Source organism: Gobio gobio (genome assembly GCF_949357685.1).
Source record: "Gobio gobio genome assembly, chromosome: 24".
Taxonomy (NCBI): Eukaryota; Metazoa; Chordata; class Actinopteri; order Cypriniformes; family Gobionidae; genus Gobio; species Gobio gobio.
This window is the reverse complement of record NC_137120.1, coordinates 38,839,520-38,864,661: the sequence shown is the minus strand read 5'-3', so window position 1 is coordinate 38,864,661 and position 25,142 is coordinate 38,839,520. Positions and strand designations below refer to the sequence as shown.

General features: G+C 37.4%; 1 protein-coding gene across 6 annotated transcripts in view; it reads right to left on the bottom strand.

Moving 5' to 3' along the window:
* The window catches only part of glsa (glutaminase a), a 47,601-nt gene that overhangs the window by 13,633 nt on the left and 8,826 nt on the right, over nt 1-25,142 (bottom strand). For 3 of the 6 annotated variants that reach the window (XR_013815801.1, XM_079807546.1, XM_079807544.1), the window contains exons 2-14: nt 15,620-15,716; nt 15,344-15,462; nt 13,910-14,039; nt 13,757-13,836; nt 13,513-13,676; nt 12,062-12,120; nt 8,588-8,620; nt 8,445-8,503; nt 5,059-5,125; nt 4,931-4,981; nt 2,444-2,620; nt 1,172-1,303; nt 997-1,089 (exon numbers count right to left, since the gene is read on the bottom strand). Coding sequence is in view for 4 of the 6 variants with exons in the window: in XM_079807546.1 (XP_079663672.1) it covers nt 997-1,089; nt 1,172-1,303; nt 2,444-2,620; nt 4,931-4,981; nt 5,059-5,125; nt 8,445-8,503; nt 8,588-8,620; nt 12,062-12,120; nt 13,513-13,676; nt 13,757-13,836; nt 13,910-14,039; nt 15,344-15,462; nt 15,620-15,716 (1,261 nt within the window). In the remaining 2 variants the exon portion in view is untranslated. The remainder of the gene's footprint in view (nt 1-996; nt 1,090-1,171; nt 1,304-2,443; nt 2,621-4,930; nt 4,982-5,058; nt 5,126-8,444; nt 8,504-8,587; nt 8,621-12,061; nt 12,121-13,512; nt 13,677-13,756; nt 13,837-13,909; nt 14,040-15,343; nt 15,463-15,619; nt 15,717-25,142) is intronic. The other 3 variants (XR_013815802.1, XM_079807545.1, XM_079807547.1) reach the window with 1 other exon arrangement.

The following is a 25,142-nucleotide window of genomic DNA, read 5'->3' as shown; positions in this document are numbered from 1 at the left end:
GCTTGATGAGCATAAGAGACTTTTTCAAAAACATAAAAAATCGTAATGTTTCCAAACTTTTGACCGGTACTGTATATATAATATAAATTAATCCAGATAATACTTAATTATTATTAATAAATCATATTAATTGACTTAATCTGATGATGGTAGCAGCAAAGCAAGCACTAGTAGGAAAGCTTAACAGTGTTAGCAACAGAAAACGAAGGGAGTATTTTTGAAAATAGGCTAATTTCCCGTCTCCTCTAGAGTTAAACATTTGAGTTTTACCGTTTTCAAATCCATTCAGCCGATCTCCGGGTCTGGTGGTAGCACTGTTAGCATAGCTTAGCATAGATAATTGAATCTGATTAGACCGTTAGCATCTCGCTCAAAAAATGAGCAAAGAATTTCAATATTTTTCCTATTTAAAACTTGACTCTTCTGTAGTTACATCGTGTACTAAGACCGACGGAAAATGAAAAGTTGTGATTTTCTAGGCCGATATGGCAGGAACTATACTCTCAATCCTGCGTAATAATCAAGAGGTGTGAGCCGCCCCCCCAGCGCCTGAAAATAGGCTAACTTCCGTCAACATAACCAACGTGACAACCTGCTCACACAGAGAGTGCTGGGGACTATTTTCAGGCGCTGCGTAATATCAATATCAAGTTTTAAATAGGAAAAATATTGAAACTCTTTGGTCATTTTTGAGCGAGATGCTAACGGTCTAATCAGGTTCAATGATCTATGCTAAGCTATGCTAAAAGTGCAGACCCGGAGATCGGCTGAATGGATTCGAAAATGGTAAAAAGCAACTGTTTAACTCTAGAGGAGTCGAAAAATGAGCCTATTTTCAAAAATAGTGGCGTGTTCCTTTAAGGACGACATACCTATTTTTATCTAATAAGTGCTTTTTCATTATCTATATGAATTTAATACAATATTCAAATGGCCCACCCCGAGTTGCATCAACTGCATGTTGTTTGTGATTGGAAGGTTGAATCTGTCACTCACCCGTTGGTCTCCGCCTTCTCTGCGTGGATCCAGTTTCTTGGCAAAGTGGCGTAAATTATCATAATTGTGGAAATTGAAGAGCTGGACCAGATCCTGCAGAAGGAAAGAACGAATGATGCAGTGAAAGAGCAAGAAATCTATCAATTCATTCGTTGGGATGATATCCATTTAGTACCGTGCAAAACTGGATTCCTCGCACACTGTTGCCCAGTTTGTCGAGAGGAGGAGACCAGCACATAATGCCCATCACATTGGGCACCACCAGAAGGATGCCTCCGGCAACACCAGATTTAGCCGGAAGACCAACCTACAGCACAACACACACAATTTGACGTAGATTGTGAATTAGGGCTGAACGATATGGACAAAATTTCATATCTAGATTTTCATGCCAGATATCTCGATATCGATACAATACGATATGACTACGTGTTCGGTGAAAACCAGAATCTGAATTAAAATGTGTTTGATTTAAGCCTACATTTCAAAAATTTGTGTCAGAAAATGTATTGTTTTTAAGCCTTTCGCACGTATGATCAAGTGATAAAATGTTGAATTTAGCCAGAGACAGGCGCGCTCAGAGCTGTCATATATCACAACTTTTCAGTGTTTTCAACCACATACTGTTTATTTTAGGTTTCAAACACATCAATTCACATAAGTACTAAAAAAACAATACATTTAGAGTTTGTAAAATACACACTGATGTCTATGGAAGAGGCAATAATAATCCTTTCCATTATAATTCGACACGTTTTATTCATATCAGATACACATTGTGTAAGTAACTTCAATGTTTACTCTATTCTATTCCCAGTTCACCAGCCACTTACTTTGAAGTATTTCGGGAGAAGTGGATGAATTCACGTGTTGTAAACATAGAGGTTGTAAATCCAACAGATCCGATTCTCACAAACTAACCCGGCGGCGCCGATCGCGCATACAGCTCAACTAACGCCATCGTTATAAAGCTGTTTAAACAACAATATACTTCCACTTGCATGTGTTTGACAATCAGAATATCAGATATTTCATGCCATAGCGAACACATTTGTGAATATTCTGAATAAAAAAGGAAAAAATTACATAAAAGCAGATCATCATTCATTTAGCGCTGTTGCTGCTGCGGTGTGTCACGTGACAAGTAATGACGCGTCACCATGGAAACGCCGCCCCCCCCCCCCACAATATAGTTCCCACGTCCCTGTAGTGTGTGTGCGCTGGCTTTAGCAGTGCATTCAAGGGCACTCGTAAAACTGATGTTTGTTGTGACTGCCAGAGTTGTGTGCAGAGCGAGCGCGGAGAGGGGAATCTATATCGTCTATATCGTTGCTTTTTTCGATAGTAATATCTTGAAAGTTCATATCTTGATATAGATACGATAACGATATATCGTTCAGCCCTATTGTGAATGTGTTCGCCAGGTGTGTGTGCGTGCGAAACTCACGTGAAAAGCGAACTGTCCGGAGAAGTCGTACATGCCGCAGGAGTGCATGAGACTCAGAGTGTCCCGTACGGCCTCCGGGTTCAGCACACGCTCGCCTGTGATTGGACAGAAGCCGCCGTTCGCCAGGGTAGCCGCCATCACACTGGCACTTTCGCAGGTTACCTCAATGGAGCACAGCTGAATAAACAAAACAAAAACATGTTTAATCATAGGTTTTCTGATTTTTTTATCTTAAAGGGGTCCTATTATACGCTCTTTAGTGTGTAATGTTGGGGGGGGGGGGTCTAATCAGGGCTTAAAAACTGAAAAAATATCAATCGGTTCACTCCGAGCAGAATCGATATTATAGCGTTTCCGTTTTTGCGTTTCTCATTAAACATTACTGTTCCGAAAACGGTTTGATTTGAAAAAATAATGGTTAATAACGTTATTTTAATTTAGCCTATACTTGAAACGAATATGTATAAATAAAGACTTATTTTCACTCAATAATAATATAACGCATGATAATTAAACTTGAATAATTATTTCATAAAGCCACAACAGAAATACATGCATTAATTACAAAGCATAAACAGCGGGACAAATATTGACCTGTTTTAATGGAGCGGAAAGTGGCCTCTATATGCCTATTCTTTTCAGAAGAGTGATAACATTCTTTGTACATAACTTTTTTTTCAACACGAAAAATTACATGAATAAAGAATAAATAAACTGGATAACCATTGAAATTACCAGTTGACGGTGCATTAAAAGAGCAAAGCAAACACTGCGCAACACTGCATCACATAATCAAATTCAGTCCGCTAATAAAGCTTGATCATTTAATGCAATATAACACCATTTAATACGAAGCATCAACCGTCTATATAGAAAACATTGACCTGTCCTGTATTGGCAATCTGAAAGACTATAGGAAAAATGTTTGATAGATGCTATAGCCTGCTTGGACAGGCTTAAACAAAATCCACAAACTAGCCTAAATCAGACTATTTGAGCTTAAAGTCCGAACTGCTTATTTAAACGTTCGAAAAGAATTTCCTCCAATACCTGCGCTTTCATTGTAGACCTCATGAGGGAAAGAAATGTACTTGAGGCATGTAAATGCGCGCTCATACTGACTGATTCATAGATGACATTTCACTTGATCCGTCAACGTCACATGCTGTAGCTACTCTATTCATGATTGGTCACTGCCAAATTAAAATATTAAAGAGAACGATACAATAACGTTATTAACCGGTTAATGGTCATTTCAAATTAACGTTTCTGTTCAGAACGATTCAAATTGATTTTGATTTAGTTTTCGTTCCTCTTAAAATGTTGTTCGTTTCGTTCCTTGAACCGGTTCAGAGCCCTGCTTCTAATGCCATGTTTTAGACTTATTTACACTGTTAAAGAGTTGATTCTCATGCTAAACATAGCCAAATTAATAAAAAAAACAAGTTGGACGTATTCATTTGAGAATTACTGAACATTGTGGTGATGCTGTAATGTATATTATGAGAAAATTGAAGTGTTTTTTGACCTTTGATGCTTGTAAACCTGTTGTAGGAGACTCCAAAACTACATTAGGAGCCTTAAAGGGTTAGTTCACCCAAAAATGAAAATTCTGTCATTAATTACTCACCCTCATGTCGTTGGACACCCGTCAGACCTCCGTTCATCTTCAGAACAGAAATTAAGATATTTTAGTGTAAATCTGATGCTCTGAAAGGCCTCCATTGGCTCAATGCACTTTACACTCTCAAGACCCTTAAAAGACACTAAAGACGTCGTTACAAAGTCCATCTCACTACAGTGGCTCTACAATAACTTTATGGAGTGACGAGAATAGTTTTTGTGCGCAAAAACACCCTAAATAACGACTTATATAGTGATGACGATTTCAAAACACGGCATCATGAAGCTTCGAAGCGTTATGAATCAGTGAGTCGATTCAGCAGTTTGAAGCGTTATGAATCAGTGAGTCGAATGATGATTCGGATCGCGTGTCAAACCGCCAAACTGCTGAAATTTGGCGATTCAAACTGCTGAATCGACTCACTGATTCATAACGCTTCGAAGCTTCATGATGCCGTGTTTTGAAATCGTCATCACTATATAAGTCGTTATTTAGGGTGTTTTTGCGCACAAAAACTATTCTCGTCGCTTCATAAAGTTATTGTAGAACCACTGTAGTGAGATGGACTTTGTAACAACGTCTTTAGTGCCTTTTAAGGGTCTTGAGAGTGAACTGTGCATTGTGCCAATGGAGGCCTTTCAGAGCCATCAGATTTACACTAAAATATCTTCATTTGTGTTCTGAAGATGAACGGAGGTCTTATGGGTGTCGATCGACATGAGGGGAAGTAATTAATGACAGAATTTTCATTTTTGGGGGAACTAACCCTTTAATAATAGCATAATAGGGGCACTTTAATGTTGGAAGTGAACTGGTAGCTACATATTCAACACTCACTTCCAAACGAACAAACTTATACTAACCTGAAAGTAGAGGTCCAGGATGGAAATCATATCTGTACCCTCTGGGAAACACTGTACGTATGGAAAACAAATAAAATTAGTGGAATTTCAATGGTCTCCAAATTCCGGTAAAATGTTTAAACACGCACCTTCTTCTCCTTCAAGTAGTAACCAATGGCAAAGTTTCTGTCACCTGACAATCGCTCTGACTGAAACCTGTCAAGAACAAGAATGAATGTTAAATCTAAAGAAGTGTTTGTGTCACTACTGTATGTCAAAAGTTGAGTGTGGTGTGATATTAACAACATTTAACATTCGATTAGTTCTGAATGTTCAATTTCTTGCCATTAAGATATACATGATTTCATTTGTATTTGTTCTATTGTTTGTAGTTTGATTCTGTTGTTTATTTTAGTACTGGCTGTCTACTTGATAATTGAACTGTTTATTTAACTGAGAAAATACTTCAAGAAGTCTTGTCTTATCCTCTAACGTTCCCCTAACATTATATTCTAAGATTCCTGTTATATATTAATGTTCCCCTAACACTATCATCTAACATTTCCCTAACGTTATAATATAAATTCATATAACGCTATACTCTAACATCCCCTAATTCTAACGTTCCCCTAACATTATCCTCCAACGTCCCCCTAATGTTATCTTCTAACGTTCCCCTAACGTTATCCTCTAACGCTTCCAATGTTATCCTCTAACGTTCCCCTAATGTATCCTCTAACGTTCCCCTAACATTATCCTCTAGCATTCCCCTAACGTTATATTCTAACCTTCCACTAATGATGTTGTAACATTCCTCTAACATTATCCTCTAGCATTCCCCCAACGTTATATTCTAACCTTCCCCAGTGTTATGTTGTAACGTTCCCCTAAAGTTATCCTCTAACGTTCCCCTAATATTGTATTCTAACGTTCCCTTAATGTTATATTCTAACCTTCCCCTAATGTTATATTGTAACGTTCCCCTAAAGTTATCCTCTAATATTCCCCTTACGTTATATTGTAACGTTTCCCTAACGTTATCCTCTAATATTCCCCATATGTTATATTCTAACATTCCCCTAACGTTATCCTCTAACGTTCCCCTAATGTTATATTCTAATGTTCCCCTAACGTTATCCTCTAATATTCCCCTAATGTTATCATCTAGCGTTCCCCTAACGTTATCCTCTAGCGTTCCCCTAATGTTATATTCTAATGTTCCCCTAACGTTATCCTCTAATATTCCCCTAATGTTATCATCTAGCGTTCCCCTAACGTTATCCTCTAGCGTTCCCCTAATGTTATCCTCTAGCGTTCCCCTAATGTTATCCTCTAACATTCCCCTATTAAATTCTAATGTTCCCCTAATGTTTTCCTCTAACGTTCCCCTAACGTTATCCTCAAGCGTTCCCCTAATGTTATCCCCTAGCGTTACCTTAACGTTATCCTCTAGCGTTCCCCTAATGTTATCCCCTAGCGTTCCCCTAATGTTATCCTCTAGCGTTCCCTTAATGTTATCCTCTAGCGTTCCCCTGTTATTCTCTAGCGTTCCCCTAACATTATCCTCTAACGTTCCCCTAACATTATCCTCTAGCATTCCCCTAACGTTATATTCTAACCTTCCACTAATGATGTTGTAACGTTCCTCTAACGTTATCCTCTAGCATTCCCCTAACGTTATCCTCTAGCATTCCCCTAACGTTATCCTCTAACGTTCCCCTAATATTGTATTCTAACGTTCCCTTAATGTTATATTCTAACCTTCCCCTAATGTTATATTGTAACGTTCCCCTAAAGTTATCCTCTAATATTCCCCTTACGTTATATTGTAACGTTCCTCCCTAGTTCCCCTAATGTTATATTCTAACGTTCCCCTAACGTTATCCTCTAACGTTCCCCTAATGTTATCCTCTAATATTCCCGTTATATTCTAACGTTCCCCTAACGTTATCCTCTAACGTTCCCCTAATGTTATATTCTAATGTTCCCCTAACGTTATCCTCTAATATTCCCCTTACGTTATATTGTAACCTTCCCCTAACGTTCCCCTAATGTTATATTCTAATGTTCCCCTAACGTTATCCTCTAACGTTCCCCTAACGTTATCCTCTAATATTCCCGTTATATTCTAACGTTCCCCTAACGTTATCCTCTAACGTTCCCCTAATGTTATATTCTAATGTTCCCCTAACGTTATCCTCTAATATTCCCGTTATATTCTAACGTTCCCCTAACGTTATCCTCTAACGTTCCCCTTACGTTATATTGTAACCTTCCCCTAAAGTTATCCTCTAATATTCCCCTAACGTTATCCTCTAGCGTTCCCCTAATGTTATCCTCTAGCGTTCCCTTAATGTTATCCTCTAGCGTTCCCCTAACATTATCCTCTAGCGTTCCCCTAACATTATCCTCTAACGTTCCCCTAACATTATCCTCTAGCATTCCCCTAACGTTATATTCTAACCTTCCACTAATGATGTTGTAACGTTCCTCTAACGTTATCCTCTAGCATTCCCCTAACGTTATCCTCTAACGTTCCCCTAATATTGTATTCTAACGTTCCCTTAATGTTATATTCTAACCTTCCCCTAATGTTATATTGTAACGTTCCCCTAAAGTTATCCTCTAATATTCCCCTTACGTTATATTGTAACGTTCCTCCCTAACGTTCCCCTAATGTTATATTCTAACGTTCCCCTAACGTTATCCTCTAACGTTCCCCTAATGTATCCTCTAATATTCCCGTTATATTCTAACGTTCCCCTAACGTTATCCTCTAACGTTCCCCTAATGTTATATTCTAATGTTCCCCTAACGTTATCCTCTAGCGTTCCCATAACATTATCCTCTAACGTTCCCCTAACGTTATCCTCTAATATTCCCCATATGTTATATTCTAATGTTCCCCTAACGTTATCCTCTAATATTCCCCATATGTTATATTCTAATGTTCCCCTAACGTTATCCTCTAATATTCCCCATATGTTATATTCTAATGTTCCCCTAACGTTATCCTCTAACGTTCCCCTAATGTTATACTCTAATGTTCCCCTAACGTTATCCTCTAATATTCCCCTAATGTTATCCTCTAGCGTTCCCCTAAAGTTATCCTCTAATATTCCCATTATATTCTAACGTTATCCTCTAACGTTCCCCTAATGTTATATTCTAATGTTCCCCTAACGTTATCCTCTAATATTCCCTTAATGTTATCCTCTAGCGTTCCCATAACGTTATCCTCTAATATTCCCTTAATGTTATCCTCTAACGTTCCCCTAATGTTATATTCTAACCTTCCCCTAACGTTATATTGTAACGTTCCTCCCTAACGTTCCCCTAATGTTATATTCTAGCGTTCCCCTAACGTTATCCTCTAATATTCCCCATATGTTATATTCTAATATTCCCGTTATATTCTAATGTTCCCCTAACGTTATCCTCTAACGTTCCCCTAATGTTATATTCTAATGTTCCCCTAATGTTATCTTCTAACGTTCCCCTAACGTTATATTCTATTAGTATCTGGAACACTTACGTAGCATTGCTGAAACCAACATACTCATTTCCGGCCAACTTCTTCATAAAGTTCATCACCTACGACAACAAAACACTTCATTAAACCACACAGCTCTCAACATGAGCAACAATACAAACCTAACGACATTCTATTATACTTACATAGTCAAACTTCTCAGCATTGCCTCCACCTTGCTGAAAATCAGAAATAATCTGATGAATGTGTTGTATAATTGAAACACACAAACTTCTGAAAGCATAGCCATTCAGTTATTAAACTAGCACAATATTTAGACATACACATTGTAAGACAGATATTCTATTAAAATAGATTAGACAATTGTAGTAAAATCTTTTCTCTACAGCATTTCAAATGAAGGATGGAAAAAATTACGGCAACATCATTCAAAGAAATAAAGGCAAACAGTGTGTGTGTGTGTGTGTGTGTGTGTGTGTGTGTGTGTTCAAGTAAGTATCATTATTGCCGTGGAATCAAGTTATTAAAGGGGGTGTGAAAAAAATCAGACAAAACTAAAATATTAAAAGAACAATAACAACACTAAACTGTCAAGTAATGTGTGTCTGTAAGTTTGTTTTAGTACTAAAGAAACTGTAAAGGCTCTAAAATAAGCAAACTAGTTTTTTCCACATTGAAGAAATGTTTATTTACAAAGACAAAGTACTGTATCTTACTAAACACTTGAATTTTTAAGTAAAAAAAAACAAAAAACAAACCAAAAATAAAGCTTGATTCATGTTCCCACAGTAATTAAACAGAATCACATGTGATTTTCAGTCAAAGCAATCAATTTGTCAGACTTGTGCTAATGTAGCTTAGCATTAGCTTAGATTGAAATTTGTTCAATGAGGAAAAACAAATAAATGAAAGGGAAATTACCAACGTCATTGACCTGTTGGAGGGTCAAAATTTCCCACAGTTCCTAATGCTGTAAAATACGCAACAACAATAAAACCACAAAAAGCCTTCACACAGACATCACACATTACCCCCCCGACAGGCCGGAGAAAGATGCCCATCATGCACTGCATTTACCTCAAACCTTCATCACAAATTTGTCAATTACAAAAAAAAGTGACGTTATAGATATGTTATAAATATCTGCGTAAACATTTTCGCTTTAACAGGTTAGCATAAGTTTTAGCAAGGATGCTAAATACAGATTGTGGCTGTCTATTCTGCCTGCTCTTAGAACAATAAAAACATTTTATATACACACACACACACTACCAACATTTAAAGGTGCACTATGTAACTTTTCTGTCCACTAGAGGTCGCCTGTTCAAAATAAAGGCGTAGACGTTGAACGTAGACTCTTGGGACATGTGGTCTTCACCTCAGCCGGTGGGAAAGAATCGGGATAGGACTGGATGTGATTATTAACGTTACTGTAGTATGAGCAGTGTTAATTTTGACAGCAAATTTTGATTTAGTTTTAGTCATAGTCTTTTGACTAAAATGCCATTTAGTTTTAGTCACCTGAATTGTTTTTAGTCTAGTTTTAGTCTCCTAAAATGTAATGAGTTTAGTTAAATTGTAATACATTAAGCATTTAAGCCTTACATAACCGACTGTCACTTGAACTGACATTTTGACATAATTTTGTTTTTGACATTAAAAATACACAAAAGAGAGTTCAATTCACTTTTTTTGTTTGTTTTTTTAAAAACATCTATATAGTTTTTATAACTTTGTATTTCTGTTTTAGTCAGTAGGTCATATCAGGTTAAGCTAAAGCTTTAAATAAGTTTGTTTATTTATTTTTTAAATTTCAGTTAACATTTATTTAATTTCAAGCAATTAAGATTTTTTTAATGGTTTTGGTTAGCCATTATAACCCTGATGCTTTATTGAATATGTGTCAAATACTGGTCTTACCTCCTGACTATGAATTAAATGGGAATTAAATTAAATACAGTTTATTGTGTAACCAAAAACGAATATATAATGCGTGACTTTAAATTATAAACAAGCTCGAAATACACCGGGACTCTTATTTTGAAATGTCTGCTGCGCCTCTATTGCAGGTGCAGGAGCTCATTCAAGTTCAGGAGATAAAATATACTTACAACCGTCTAAAACACATTACTATATAAACATCGTAAAGTAAACATTGTCATTATTCATCAGCATTAGTTCATAACAATTGCCTGGCATATCATCATATTAGAGTGTGTTGATGATGGGATGGCGTTACTCTGTGTTCTCTCAGCCGCTGCTATGACACTTGTTCACACTGCAGTGAGAGTAAAGCGTTTCTGCAGAATAAAACCGCAAACCGAGGGGAACGCGGATATGATGTCATCGACAGGCCACGCCCTCACACGTCCCGGTTCCTCGGGTAAAATAGCATCTCACCATTTACAAATAGTCGGAAACATTTGAGATATTGTAAGTACTGAACAAAATATATAACACTGGCCTAGTGGTGTTTGGATATTTTACTGATAAAATGTTACATAGTGCAGCTTTAATGTAATTAAAAATACAGTAAAAACAGTAATACTCTGAAACTATTATTACAATTTAAAGTAACTTTTTTTTGTAATACATTTAAAAATATATTACAAACTTTTAAGCATCATTACTCAGTGTCACATGATCCTTCAGTAATCATTTTAAGATAATTTCTTCTTCTTATTATTATTATTATTATTATTATCAAGTTTTACTGCTTTTTTGCCATTCAAAAGTTTGGGGTAAGTATTTATTTATTTATGCACATTCAATTAAAAAAAAAAGACAGTACAAAAAATGTATTAAATGATTAAATATTAAAATACTAAACTTTCTATTAAATCAAAGAACCCTGAAAAAAAGTTTGAGGTAAGTACGATTAAAAAAAGAAGAAATTAACACTTTTATTTAGCAAAGGCACATTAAATTGACCCAAAAAGACAATTATTAAATTAACAAATATTACAAAAAAGTTATATTTATAATAAATGCTGTTGTTTTTTGTACTTTCTATTCATCAAAGAATCCCCCCAAATATCAGTTTCCACAAAAATATTAAGCAGCACAACTGTGTTTAACATTAATAATAATAATAAATGTTTCTTTTACAGCATATCATTATATTAGAATGATTTCTGAAGGGTCATGTGACACTGAAGACTGGAGTAATTCAGCTTTGCATTACAGGAATAAATTACATTTTAAAATATATTCACATAGAAAACAGTTATTTTACATTGTAATAATATTTCACAGTATAACTCTTTTTACTGTATTTTTAATCAAATAAAGGCAGGATGGGTGAGCAAAAACATTAACAAACCTTTAGGTTTCCAAACTTTTGACCAGTAAAGCTGCTTTTGGCTATTCTATTTCCTCTCATTTCTCCCATTTTGTTTCTAAACTGTTCAATCTTTTATATCATTGCCCTTTCGAATTCTTGACTATTATTCTCTCGCATCTGTTCGCTCTTTCCCCATCCCACTTCCGTTTCCCTCTCTTCAATATAATCCTTTCAGTATGATTATTCATAATCTGATGAGAGAGGGAGAGTAATCAGATTAAATCCATTCGGCCCTCTGCTGCGTTCTCACGGCAAACATCCACAAACATTTTTCATAAAAACGGTAGAAGGTCGAGAAGATAAGAAAGAGCTTTACCTTGAGAAGTGAAGTGCAAACTATGGCGCCAGCGTTTACCATGGGATTGTGAGGTTTATCTGGAAAAATAGATGAATATTTCAGAAACATTTTTTCATTGTGACATTATTTTAATGACACTTTTATCTTATCATTAGTTCTCTTTAGATTCTCATAAAAATATTTTTTTATAATTTAAAATTATAGTTTACGTTACAGTAATGAGAATTATAGGGAACAATGTGCTTTACTATCTTGACAAAAAAGCGATAACAAAAAAATAATATTGGAATTAAATACACTATATTGCCAAAAGTTTTGGCACCCCTGCCTTTACATGCACATGAGCTTTAATGACATCCCATTCTTAATCCGTAGGGTTTAATATGGAGTTGTCCCACCCTTTGCAGCTCTAACAGCTTCAGCTCTTCTGGGAATGCTTTCCAAAAGGTTTAGGAGTGTGTTTATGGGAATCTTTGTGAGGTCAGGCACTGATGTTGGATGAGAAGGCCTGGCTCTCAGTCTCAGCTCTAATTCATCCCAAATGTGTTCTATCGGGTCGAGGTCAGGACTCAAGTTCCTCCACACCAAACTCGCTCATCATTATGGATGTCATGTCTTTATGGAGCGATGCTTTGAGCACTGGTCAGTCATGCTGGGACCAGAGCTCATCCACAAACTGTTCCCACAAAGTTGGGAGCATGAAATTGTCCAAAATGTCTTGGTGAAGCATTAAGAGTTCCCTTCACTGGAACTAAGGGGCAAAGCCCAACCCCGGAAAAACAACCCCACACCATAATCCCCCCTCCACCAAACTTTACACTTGGCACAATGCAGTCAGGCAAGTCCCGTTCTCCTGGAACCTGCCAAACCCAGACTCATCCATGGGATTGGCAGACAGAGAACACGTCTCACTGCTCTAGAGTCCAGTGGCGGCGCGCTTTACCCCACTGCATCCCACGCTTTGCATTGCGCTTGGTGATGTAAGGCTTGGATGAGCTGCTCGGCCATGGAAACCCATTCCATGAAGCTCTACACACTGTTCTTGAGCTCATCTGAAGGACACAGAAGTTTGGAGCTCTTGACTCTACAGAAAGTTGGCGACTTCTGTGACCCTCAGCATGCGCTGACCCCGCTCTGTGATTTTACGTGGCTGAGTTTCTGTTGTTCCCAATTGCTTCCACTTTCTTATAACACCACTAACAGTTGAGCGTGGTATATTTAGTAGTGAGGAAATTTCACAGGTGGCAACCTATAATGGGATCTCCTGAGAGCGACCCATTCTTTCACTAATGTGTGTAGAAGCGTCTGCAGGCCTAGTGCTTGATTTTATACACCTGTGGCCATGAAGTGATCGAACACCTGAATTCATTGATTTGGAGGGGCGTCCCAATACTTTTGCCAATATAGTGTATAACAAGGACATTCATTTAGTTCCAAGTTTCAGAAACATTCATCATAGAAATCCTTACCATCTTCGTCAAGGAAGAGTTTGTTGAAACGGAGGCCGCTGGGTTCCTTCCCTATAAAGCGGTGCACGTATTCGGTGCCGTGATCGTGAACCGCAATCGCGTATTTTAACGGTTTTACACACGACTGAAGACAAAATGGAACTTTTGTGTCGCCCGCAGTGTACCTGCAACATAAAAAACGTCAGGTTTAGAATTACGACAAAGCAAAATCAAAACCATGTATTACTACAGACAGAAAGCTCACCGTTGGCCATCTACAGTGCAAAGGGAAACGGCCCAGAGATTAGGACTGAATTTGGCTAGCTGAGGAATGTAATCTGCCACCTACATGAACAGAACATCTGTAAACAAATCGCATCAGAAATCCACACTGTGTTCAATGATCTTCTGAGCGTACCTGGCCACCCGACATTGATTTAGCGCTCTCGTAAATCTGATCGATGTGAGAGGTGAACAACTGAAAGTCGGGAATGACAAACTTTTTCCGGAAAGCCTGCGTTAGCAACACAATGTTGCTTTGCACACACCTGTAGGAAGAAAAAAGCGAATCATTATCAATCTTTATTATCATTAGTACGTTCAAGCAAATCAGGGTTATAAATAAAGCTAAAAGTATTATTTACTATTTTTTGCACATAATGCAGTGGTTTTCAAACTTTTTTAAGAGTGACCCTCTTTTTTGCTGTTGTTGTCGCGACCCATATATAGGCCTATAACCGTTTACGTTCAAACAAGTCAAGCCAAGCATAATGCTGCATTCACACCAAACGCGAATAGAGCGTCAGGAGCGAGTGATTTCAATGTTAAGTCAATGGAAAGGCGCGTTGACGCGCGTCTGGAGGTCCTGCGGCGCGATAGACGCGTTTTGCGCGGCGCGATGGACGCGATTCCGCCTCATTTGCGTGTGTCCAGTTCCCGCGAATGACGCGAATTTAGGGATGGCTCGATACCACAATTTTGGCTTCGGTGCGGTACCACAATCTAATACCGAAGTACCGATTTTAAATCGATACCATACAGGGTCTGAATTTTGGCGCGTGTATTGCGCATCATTTTACTCACTCTTGCAAGTTTGGGGTTTTATGAAGCGGGAAATTACCGCGAATGTTTATTATTAAATTAATATTGTATTAATTGTTAACTATTTTGTAAGAAGTAATTTCAGCACTACTGCGCGTCTCCCTTCTCTAGCTCTCAAAATTAGCAAATTGCTTCTGGCTTTAAAAGACATCATTCCTACACTAAAGCAATCTGTGCGCTCAGATTCAACACTTTGACGTCGTTTCGGGAGCTGACGGAAATCACTTGCCCACGTCTTTATAGGCCTACAACTGTTTACATTCAAACAAGTCAAGCCAAAAATAATGCTGCGTTCACACCAAACACGAATAGAGCGTCTGGAAGTGAGTGATTTCAATGTTAAGTCAATGGAAAGGCATTATCTGATAAACTACTTCATAATTTCAATTTCTAGTTACAACATTTTTGCATTCACTTGTAATATACAGAGCTGCGTGATGTTATGTTGAATTCTTAGGTCATGTTATTTGTATTTTCTGAGCTATACTGAATAATTCATATACTGCAGGATTTTCAAAGGACCTTTAAAAATGTCCTTGGAAAATTGCTGACCTATAAAAACTTGTGCTTAAGTAACAGCTACTGGTTTCTAAATATAGTGACATTTGAAAGCTAAATATGATAAATGGACGCCCCTGGACTTAACTGTAGACCCAATATGTTCTTATTTTCTCAACTAAAACCGTTAGCCAGTTTTCATTTTAACCATTAACCAAATAAGGGTTTAGTTTAACGTAGTCCATATATTTACTTTTTGAAGAGATGTCGATCCAGAGCACCATCTGAAGTGGTCTTGAGGGTGACCTTTAACATCTCCATGCACTCCTTAAGACGAGGGTCTCCAGTACGCAGACCTGTGGCCTTCAGCGCCTGAAAAACCACAACATTCACCCGAGATTTACAACAAATCTGGCGTTTCATTTAACCTGCAGGAATTCTAGACTCACTATTCAGAAACCAAGATATGTGCTATAAGAGATATGCTCTCCTTGGCCAGACTGGTGTGTGTGTGTGTGTGTGGTTTTACCGTGGTAAATTTGTGAGCTGGGATTTTCTCCTGGCCCTCGGCAATGGTGTAAAACAGCAGATCTTCCAGGCTGGGCAAAATGCCTGCCTTCCTTCTCCTGTGACGTGAACAGATGCACAAAGAATCCAATAAGCAGACGGACAACAAAAATAGACAACATATATTCAACGAAAAGGGTTTATCAGCAGATTTCATGTCTCAGAATTACTCTCAAAATGCGAGGCAGTTTGTAAAAAGGGTCAGGTCCAAAATATATTTGCTAATGCTGATAAGTCGCATGCTAGGAGTCTGCCACTAAGGGTTTAATAGCATAAATGGTCTTCTTCTATGGTCATTTTTTAATCAACCGTTTGAGGATTATTTAACTAGTTAAATGTTATTAGCTTTATTTGCGTAAAGCATGTTTCTTTATGAAGGGAAAATGTGTTTTACCACTGCCTGACATTTTAAAGGCCTGTTCACACCTGGATGATTTTCACGTGCGTTTTATCGCGACGTTTAACGCCTCGTGACTAAACAAAGGCCGCCAATGTGAGTGTGCACACGGCAGACGTAAAAGCGGCATTTAAAAAAAAAAAAAACGCCTTGGGTTCGTTTTGACGTGGCACGTTAAAAACCGTCCCACCAATGGGATCGGCGCTTTTGTTCACGTGCCTGGAGCTGCTGAAGTTACAGTAAAACACCACTTGGTGGCGCTCAAGCACAAAACGGTCTTGCCGAGCACACATTGATACGACGAACATAGATATACATAATAAAGGCTAGATGTCTTACGGCGGAGTCTCTACCGTCATCAGCGGCGGCCATCTTGTGTTCGGGCTCTGCATGAACACAAATACTCTTATCTCGCTGAAATCTTGACGGATTTACAAATGGTTTGGTTTCTTACAAACGTAATTATTCATAAGTATGCAGTGTCATAACTACATCTCTGACGTTTATAACAAACCAAACAGTTTGAAAATCGGTAGAAAAATTAGCAAGTTATGTTTTTTTTAAAAGTACACGCACCATTAAAACATAATGTTACGAGTGAGCGAGCTGGCTGTGACAAGATGGCCGCCAGGTGCGGACTCGACCTCCATTGGCCAGCAGCGCGGACGAGACATCTGGCCTTTATTATGGATATCTATGACGACGAAGAGGAAGTAAGTAGACAAAGAAGAAGATGAGCTGCTAATGGCTGCGTCCGAAACATGTAAAAGGCAGGAAGGCACCAAGGCACGTCCGAATTTAATGTTAGCTTCCTGTCTCCAGAGAGACCTTCATCTGATTGATTTTTGAAGGCAGCATATTTGTATCCTTCGCTGCATTTGATATCCCACAATCCTGTGCTTTCCATTCTGTGACAGTTGAGCAGGGAAAAAAGATGGCGTCCGAAAGTTGCGTTTGCTGGTCAGTTTGTGTGTAAATGTATGTTTTTTTACCAACATTTTCCACTTCTGATGTCATTTCTAGCGAGAAATGACTAATGTAGTAATTCAATATTTGTTTAGTTCTCACCAAAGCGCTCTCTATATTGCTGTAGATCATTAAACGGTTACACTGCCTAAGAAATCTGTCAGAAATCAGTTTAGTGAGGTGCCTTCATGCACGAAACGCTGCTTTACAAGCAGGGCTCTGAACCGGTTCAAGGAACGAAAACGGAAACCGGAAACGAACGAAATTTTAAGAGGAACAAAAACGGAAACGAAATCAAAATCAACTTGCGATAAGCGCGGGCGATAATTGTCCGGGTGTGCACAGGCCTTTAGGTTGTCTGAAAAAGGTTAGCCTGTTAGAAAAGGTAGTTCTGTAATATAATTCAGGTTTGCGAAGGTTTAATATGTTAAGCTGGAGCTTAGCAAAGCATTTGGGAATAAAACTTCCAAGGACTTCCTACAGTAGATTCAGAAGTTTCAACAATGGATTGCATTCTGGGATAGCTACAGAATTACATATAAGGCCTTTGAAAAAGAAACACTTTGGTTTATAGACTGACCACAAACCATCCAGAAATTAACTTGAGACACTGAGTTGGTGGAAAAAATATTGTTCTTAAAAGTTTAGTTCACCCAAAAATGTAAATTCTGTCATTAATGACTTACCCTCATGTCGTTCGACACCCGTAAGACCTCAAATGAAGATATTTTAGTGTAAATCCGATGGCTCAGAAAGGCCTCCATTGGCTCAATGCACTTTACACTCTCAAGACCCATAAAAGGCACTAAAGACGTCGTTACAAAGTCCATCTCACTACAGTGGTTCTACAATAACTTTATGAAGCGACGAGAATAGTTTTTGTGCGCCAAAAAAACTAAATATCGACAATATCGCTGATTCAAAACGCTTCGAAACTTCATGATGCAGTGTTTTGAAATTGGTCATCACTATATAAGTCGAAATTTAGGTTTATTTTGCGTACAAAAACTATTCTCGTCGCTTTATAAAGTTATTGTAGAACCACTGTAGTGAGATGGACTTTGTAACGACGTCTTTAGTGCCTTTTAAGGGTATTGAGAGTGTAAAGTGCATTGTGTCAATGGAGGCCTTTCTGAGCCATCAGATTTACACTAAAATATCTTCATTTGAGGTCCGAGTGTCTTACGGGTCTCGAACGACATGAGGGTAAGTAATTAATGACAGAATTTACATTTTTGGGTGAACTAACCCTTTAAACAATATACGTAGGTTGAACAATAGTGACCAATAGCGGCTCACGGTCTTTGTGATGTCATTTCAGGATGATACATGTGGTTCTAGATCAGGGAATAGGAATGGGAAAAGCAAGCATGACATTTTGCAGGAGTAAGAAACAAATGGAAGACAAAAATAAATGACACTAAATAAAATTAACTTTAAAATACTTACACAAAATGCAAAGTTCGCAGACCAACCAAAAGAGAGAGAAATAAAAGAGAAATGAGAGACATTCAGACATATAAAACACTGACTAAATAAATAAATACACATAAATGTAAATTAAAAATTTTATTTAATTTCTAAGTAACAACAACACTAATCAAAAGCAGACATCTGATTGAATTAAAACAGAGATGAGTTAATTAATAACACAAAATATGAACAAATGATGTATACATAAAATAATATACAAAGCATTTTTCATAATGTTCTCAAAATATTGATAAATAAATATGATTTTTAAAGGATTAGTTCACTTCAAAATGAGAATTTCCTGATAATTTACTCACCCCATCTCATCCGAGATGTTCATGTCTTTCTTTCTTCAGTCGAAAAGAAATTACGTTTTTTGAGGAAAACATTCCAGGATTTTTCTCCATATAATGGACTTCAATGGCAACCAAAGCCCCGTTTCCACCAAAGTTACCCGGAACAATTTGCCCCAGGAACTTTTCTCCCCCAGACCTGCTGCTGCCTGCATTTCCATCGCGGTTTAAAGTATCGTGAAGATTAGTCGGTAAACTTTATACAGTCGAGAAAGACGACGCATATCCGTGCATTAGTTCTTAAAGGGGCAGTAGCATTTACTGCTGTTTAATGTCAAACAACAAAAGACAAGGACATCACTCACTGCTCTTGATAGAATAGCTTTTGTAAGTTTAATAGGATTCATCTTTCATTTATACAGTCAAATATGCAATGTTATTTTACATTTGATCAATTTCTGTACCTGAAAACTAATGTTAGACGTACGTGAAAAACCTTAAAAAAGCATAGTTTATTTTATTAGTAGGCCAATCTTTGCTCAATAGTATTTATTTGTGCTACTACTTGTATTTAAATTATTTGTTCTTATTATTTTCTTTATTTTTATTTGAGAGTAGTCCTTTTTTCCCTGAACATAGCAAATACTGAACCGTACCGAAACCGTGAACTTAAAACCGTGATACAAACCGAACCGTGAGCAATCTGTACCGTTACACCCCTAGCGTAATGAATGCCACAAAACGGAGAACATTGTCAAAGGATGCCATGACTGAAAAAAGGTTGGGAAACACTGCTCTAGATAAGACCCTATTCCTCGTCTGGGATCGTGCAGAGCCCTTCCTTTGAAACTGCATTGATTTGGACCTTCAACATTTTGGTTCCCATTGAAGTCCATTATGTGGAGAAAAATCCTGGAATGTTTTCCTCATAAAACTGAATTTATTTTCGACTGAAGAAAGAAAGACATGAGCATCTTGGATGAGATGAGAGTAAAATATCAGGAAATGTTCATTTTGAAGTGAACTAACTAATAGGGATGCACCGGTTGACCGGCCAAAAACCGGAACCGGTTTTCTTTGTATTTTTCTGCCGATTTATCCGGAAGTGCGCCCACGTGCACATACGCCTATATTGCAATAAGTCGCGAACATGTCACTTGTGTGTTACAAACGGAAACTGGAGAACTGAGGGAAGAGACGAGATACGCTGAAGGGAATGAAGAGCCGCTTTCCTGCGCGAGCTGAAGTTGCGCGAGCTCAGCACAAGTGTAGATAGTGAGCGTTTGTTCAGCTCAGCTTCTCACGTGTTGGATCGGATGAGAACGAAACAGACTATGCCGAAATACTTATTTTTGTAGCCTAAAGAAGAACATGCATGCACTTTTGAAATGAAATACTATCAGTTCTGTAGCCTATAGGATGATCAGTTTTATTTGGTAACACTTTAGAATAATAGTCATTAGTTAATATTAGTTAACTAAATTAGTTAACATTAACTAATAATGAACTGCACTTATAAAGCGTTTATTAATCTTTGTTAATGTTAATTTCAACATTTACTAATGCATTATTAAAATCTAGTTAACATTTAACATTAGTGTGAACAAACCACGAGCAGCTGGATTTATATTAACTAACGTTAACAAAGATGAACAAATACAGTAACAAATGCACTGCTCATGGTTAGTTCATGATAGTAAATACATTAACTAATGACCATTATTCTAAAGTGTTACCTTTTATTTTACCTTAAAATTACATTGACTTTATTTGATTTAAAAAGCACCTGCTGTAGCATCTTAGTTTATTTTCGTTGCACTAAACATTATTTGATTTAACATTTTGGAATAATTATATACTTTGGCTTTATTGAATTTCACTGATAAAGACTTTTTTTCTTTACCCTGAATTTAAAAACAAATGCTGATTTAAGTAAGATCTTTGTTTGGATTGCAGAATATGCAGTTTAATGTCACCTTTCAGCCTTTTCATTTCCAATTCAATTTCTTGTTAATTTCAGATTGCGGACTTGTTTTCATTAGCCAAAAGCCAATTTAGCCAGTTAAATACCAAATAAACATCTTGTTTATGTATACTTTCATTCTTTTCTTGTATTAAAAAAAATAAAAATATCGGAAATCGGAATCGGACAGTTTTCTTGAAAAAAATCGGTATCGGAATCGGCCATGTAAAATCATGATCGGTGCATCACTACTAACTAATCCTTTAACACAGACACAGAACAGTTTGGTCGATTAATCAGCCTAGCCAATATCGGCCTTTGGCACAGCCTATAGACAAAACAATATCAGACGGCATTACTGTGTGCCAAACCCAACCCGTGCTCTGATGCGGGCCGTCTGACCTGGCACAACATTAAACTAGGACACATAACCTGACAAGAGCAGCCGCCCCCCCGTCCCGTAAACTGATGCTGAGTTAAGCCTTCACTTCCTAGCAAGTCCTCAGATCTGATCCTCACTAATGCACAGGCACCTCGCCAAACAGACTCTCTGACGGCGCTATTTTTACACACAAACACACCGTAAATAATCCACTCGCTGACACAACTCAATAAACACATTGCTTGTTTGTTTTTATGATGGTTATTTAACATTAAGGTTACATGAGATGGTAACAAAACAGGTTTAGCATCCACACTGGACTACTTCCACTGCAAAAAATGCTTTTCTAACTTACATTTACATTTTCTTACTTAGTATTTTTGTCTTGTTTTCAGTCCAAATATCAAAAAAATCTTAGATTAAGAAGCATTTACTAGACAAGCAAAAGTTTTTGTCTTGTTTTGGGAGGAAATAACTCAAAATTAAGGGAGTTTTTGCATAAAATAAGCAAAATAATCTGCCAATGGGGTAAGCAAAATAATCTTAATTCAAACAGAAAACAAGATTATTTTGTTTAGCCCATTGGCAGATTATTTTGCTTATTTTATGCAAAAACTCCCTTAATTTTGAGTTATTTTCCCCCAAAATAAGACAAAAACTTTTGCTTGTCTAGTAAATGCTTCTTAATCTAAGATTTTTTAGATATTTGGACTGAAAACAAGACAAAAATACGAAGTAAGAAAAGCATTTTTTGCAGTGTCTGAAATGTAGAAACTCTTTTCCGGTAAATTATAGACTCAATTTTTCAAAACATAACTTATGAAAGTTTTGAAAAGACTTTTCCAGTAAACTACAGTACTTAATAAAGCTAAAGCTATTGTTTTTGTCACCGTCTCTAAGCAGCATTATCAACATCTAGCCTATATTTCAACATTTCACTTTAGGTCCGACATTCAAAAAGGGTTTATAGGCCAAAAGAAACCAAAGAAATCTATTGTTTTTAGCTGTACTTGTCTTTGGTACCACCTTGAAATCATTTTTTGGATCAAATATGTATGCTAATCTACAGTAAACACTTAAAAACAATACAGATCCTTGTGGAAAAGTACAGTCAGTGGTGATACCATAGTATTTACAGTGAAAATTTCAAAAAGAGTGTGTTTGTGTGGAAGAAAAAATACAAGAGCGAGATTAAAGAGACAATGATAATGTGTGTGTGTGTGTGTGTGTGTGTGTGTGTGAGGGAAGTGTTTTGCTGTTCTTGTGGGGATGAAATGTCTGAAAGTGTCTCTAGAAGAATAGCAAAACCTGCTTTCTTGAGGAGACGGCTGTGTGTGTGTGTGTGTGTGTGTGTGTGTGTGTGTGTGTGTGTGTGTGTGTGTGTGTGTGTGTGTGTGTGTGTGTGTGTGTGTGTGTGTGTGTGTGTGTGTGTGTGTGTGTGTGTACAGATGATTCGGTAACAATATCTTCATCCACCTCATTGCACGCTGCAACATATTTTGTCCTGCGGTGATTGAAACACCAGATAATGAAGCAGCTGCCACTAACTGAAGAGTACCATGATATTACCACGGCTTTCTCATTTAATATTCCACTACACATAAAAAAGAATGCAAAGCGGTTTCAACATGACATTTCTGAAATTGCCATTTCCATTCACTGGCTTCATGTGGTTGAAGATGCTCAGCAGCGTTGCCAAGTCTTCGAGAATTGGGCTACTTCAACACTGTTGCCGTGCGCTGATTTTCATTTCTGCGGGTTGAAGCGACCCCAATTATGTTATATTTAGCACCGGGAATGCGAAATTTAGCAGGCCACCCTGCCAAAAAGACAGAAAGATATTTTACCACCCCCTCCCGAAACGTGATTGGGCTTGTTTTGGTCTAGTTTTGAGTAGGGAACACCGAATGCTCGGCAATCGAAATTATCCGGCCGGAAATAGGAGAAACATTTTGAAACATTCAGGGGTTTCTGTTAGGGGTCGACCGATATGGATTTTTTAGTGCCGATGCCGATACCGATTTTTTTTTTCATCAGCCTTAGCCGATGACCGATACGGGCTGCCGATTTTCTTGAGCCGATATTTGGAGCCGATACTGCTTTTGCTCCCTCAATTTACATCATAAAAATGACACAATGATCATGATGATAACTAGGGTTGGGTATTGCTTGGGTTTTTTTCGATTCCGGTGCCAAACCGATACTTTTAAAACGGTTCCGGTGCCTAAACGGTGCCTGAACCGATACTTTTTTTTTAAAAAAGGCCACAAAACAAGGTGGATGACATTAAATGGCTTTTTATTTTTTTTTATTTTTTTAAATTGAACCATTTATTAAAAGTTTAATGTATACTTAAATGTATGAATATAAATAAATACAAAACAATTTACTTATTTACAAATTATAATTGACTTATTTACAAATTCACAGTAAAACCTAAGCCACCTAACCCAACTACAACAGGCCTAATTTAACTCTAAATAACAGTTACAGTAATAACAGCAGTCGTCTGTGTTCTTGCTCTGCTACTAACCAGCTTCGAGCTTCAGCTTTATTTTGAAATATGATCATTTTCTCTGGCTAAATATTTTAGAACGCATCGCCTTAATGTTTCCATGACGACGCGTCATGTTTCTCACATGACACACAGCAGCCACAATAGCGCTGACAGCTCAGCTGTATCGGGTTTATTTCGTTTTTTCTTTTTATTCAAAATATTCACAAACTTCTTAACTGTGTCACGAACTATCTGATGTTCAAATGTGCGAGTGAATGTGTGTTAGTTGATCTATAAAGCGCAATGGGTGACACCATGTTAGTTTGCGCCTCAGAATCGGATCTGTCGGATTTACCACACTTGAGTTCATTCTCGTCTCACGAAATACATGAAAGTAAGTGACCAGTGAACTGGAAGAAGAATAGAGTAAACGCTATAGTTACTATATAATGTGCATGTATCTGATGTGAATAAAACACGTAACGTTAGTCAAATTATAACCGTCTGAAAGGATTGTCATTGCCGCTTTCATACACATCAGTGTGTGTTTTTTGCTAGTAACGTTAGCCTACTTATGAGCATTTAAATGTCTGAAACCTGAAATAAACATGATGTGGTTGAAAACACTGAATAGTTGTCATGAGTTGTGATGTGAAGAGCGCTGAGCGTCTGTCTCTGGCTCAGCCAAAGCGCGAAAGCACGTTTGAATTTTGCCACCGAAATGAGGAACCGAAATCTGCGTTCTGATTCGGTCCGGTACATACCGGTTATTTAAGTACCGGTGCCATATTGGAACCGGATTTCGGTACCCAACCCTAATGATAACAATTTAAAATTTAAAAAAGGAACATTTATTGAACAAAAAAAAACAATATTTAACAAAAACAGGTGAGGTAAAACAAGAAAAAAAGAGTTCAGTGGTGAAACTAAATTCTGAAAATAAATATTTAAGCATAAATAAAATAATTACACTATTGCACACAGTATCAACAAGCAAGCATCATAATAAAGTGCACACTGACTGTACTTAAAACTTTTATACTTTTAAAATTATTTACAACCTAGTCATGTAATGCTTAGAAGCACTTAACTTAATCTCTTGAAAAAAAAATATCGGCGAATGCAGCAGCCTTGTATCGGCCGATGCCGATACATGTAAAAATCGCAAATATCGGCCCGATATATCGGCCTAACACTAGTTTCAGTCCACAAATCATAAACATTCACCATGGATTTAAAGTAACACCACATGGTATTGTGGAAGAAATAGTCAAATTTAGGACTGCGCAATATATCGCAATTATCGAAATATCGCAAATGTACATATCGCAAGGGTACGCAATATCTGAATGATTTTAATAGGCTACTTCAACATTGTGAAAAGTGTAAGTTTAAGGGTGCATATAGCAGAGAATAGACTGGGCACACGATTGTTACTTATGTGACTTGCTTGACGTTAAAAAGAGTTATTAAACGCAATAACTTGCAAAAAACAACTCCTTGCAGTCTCGCGC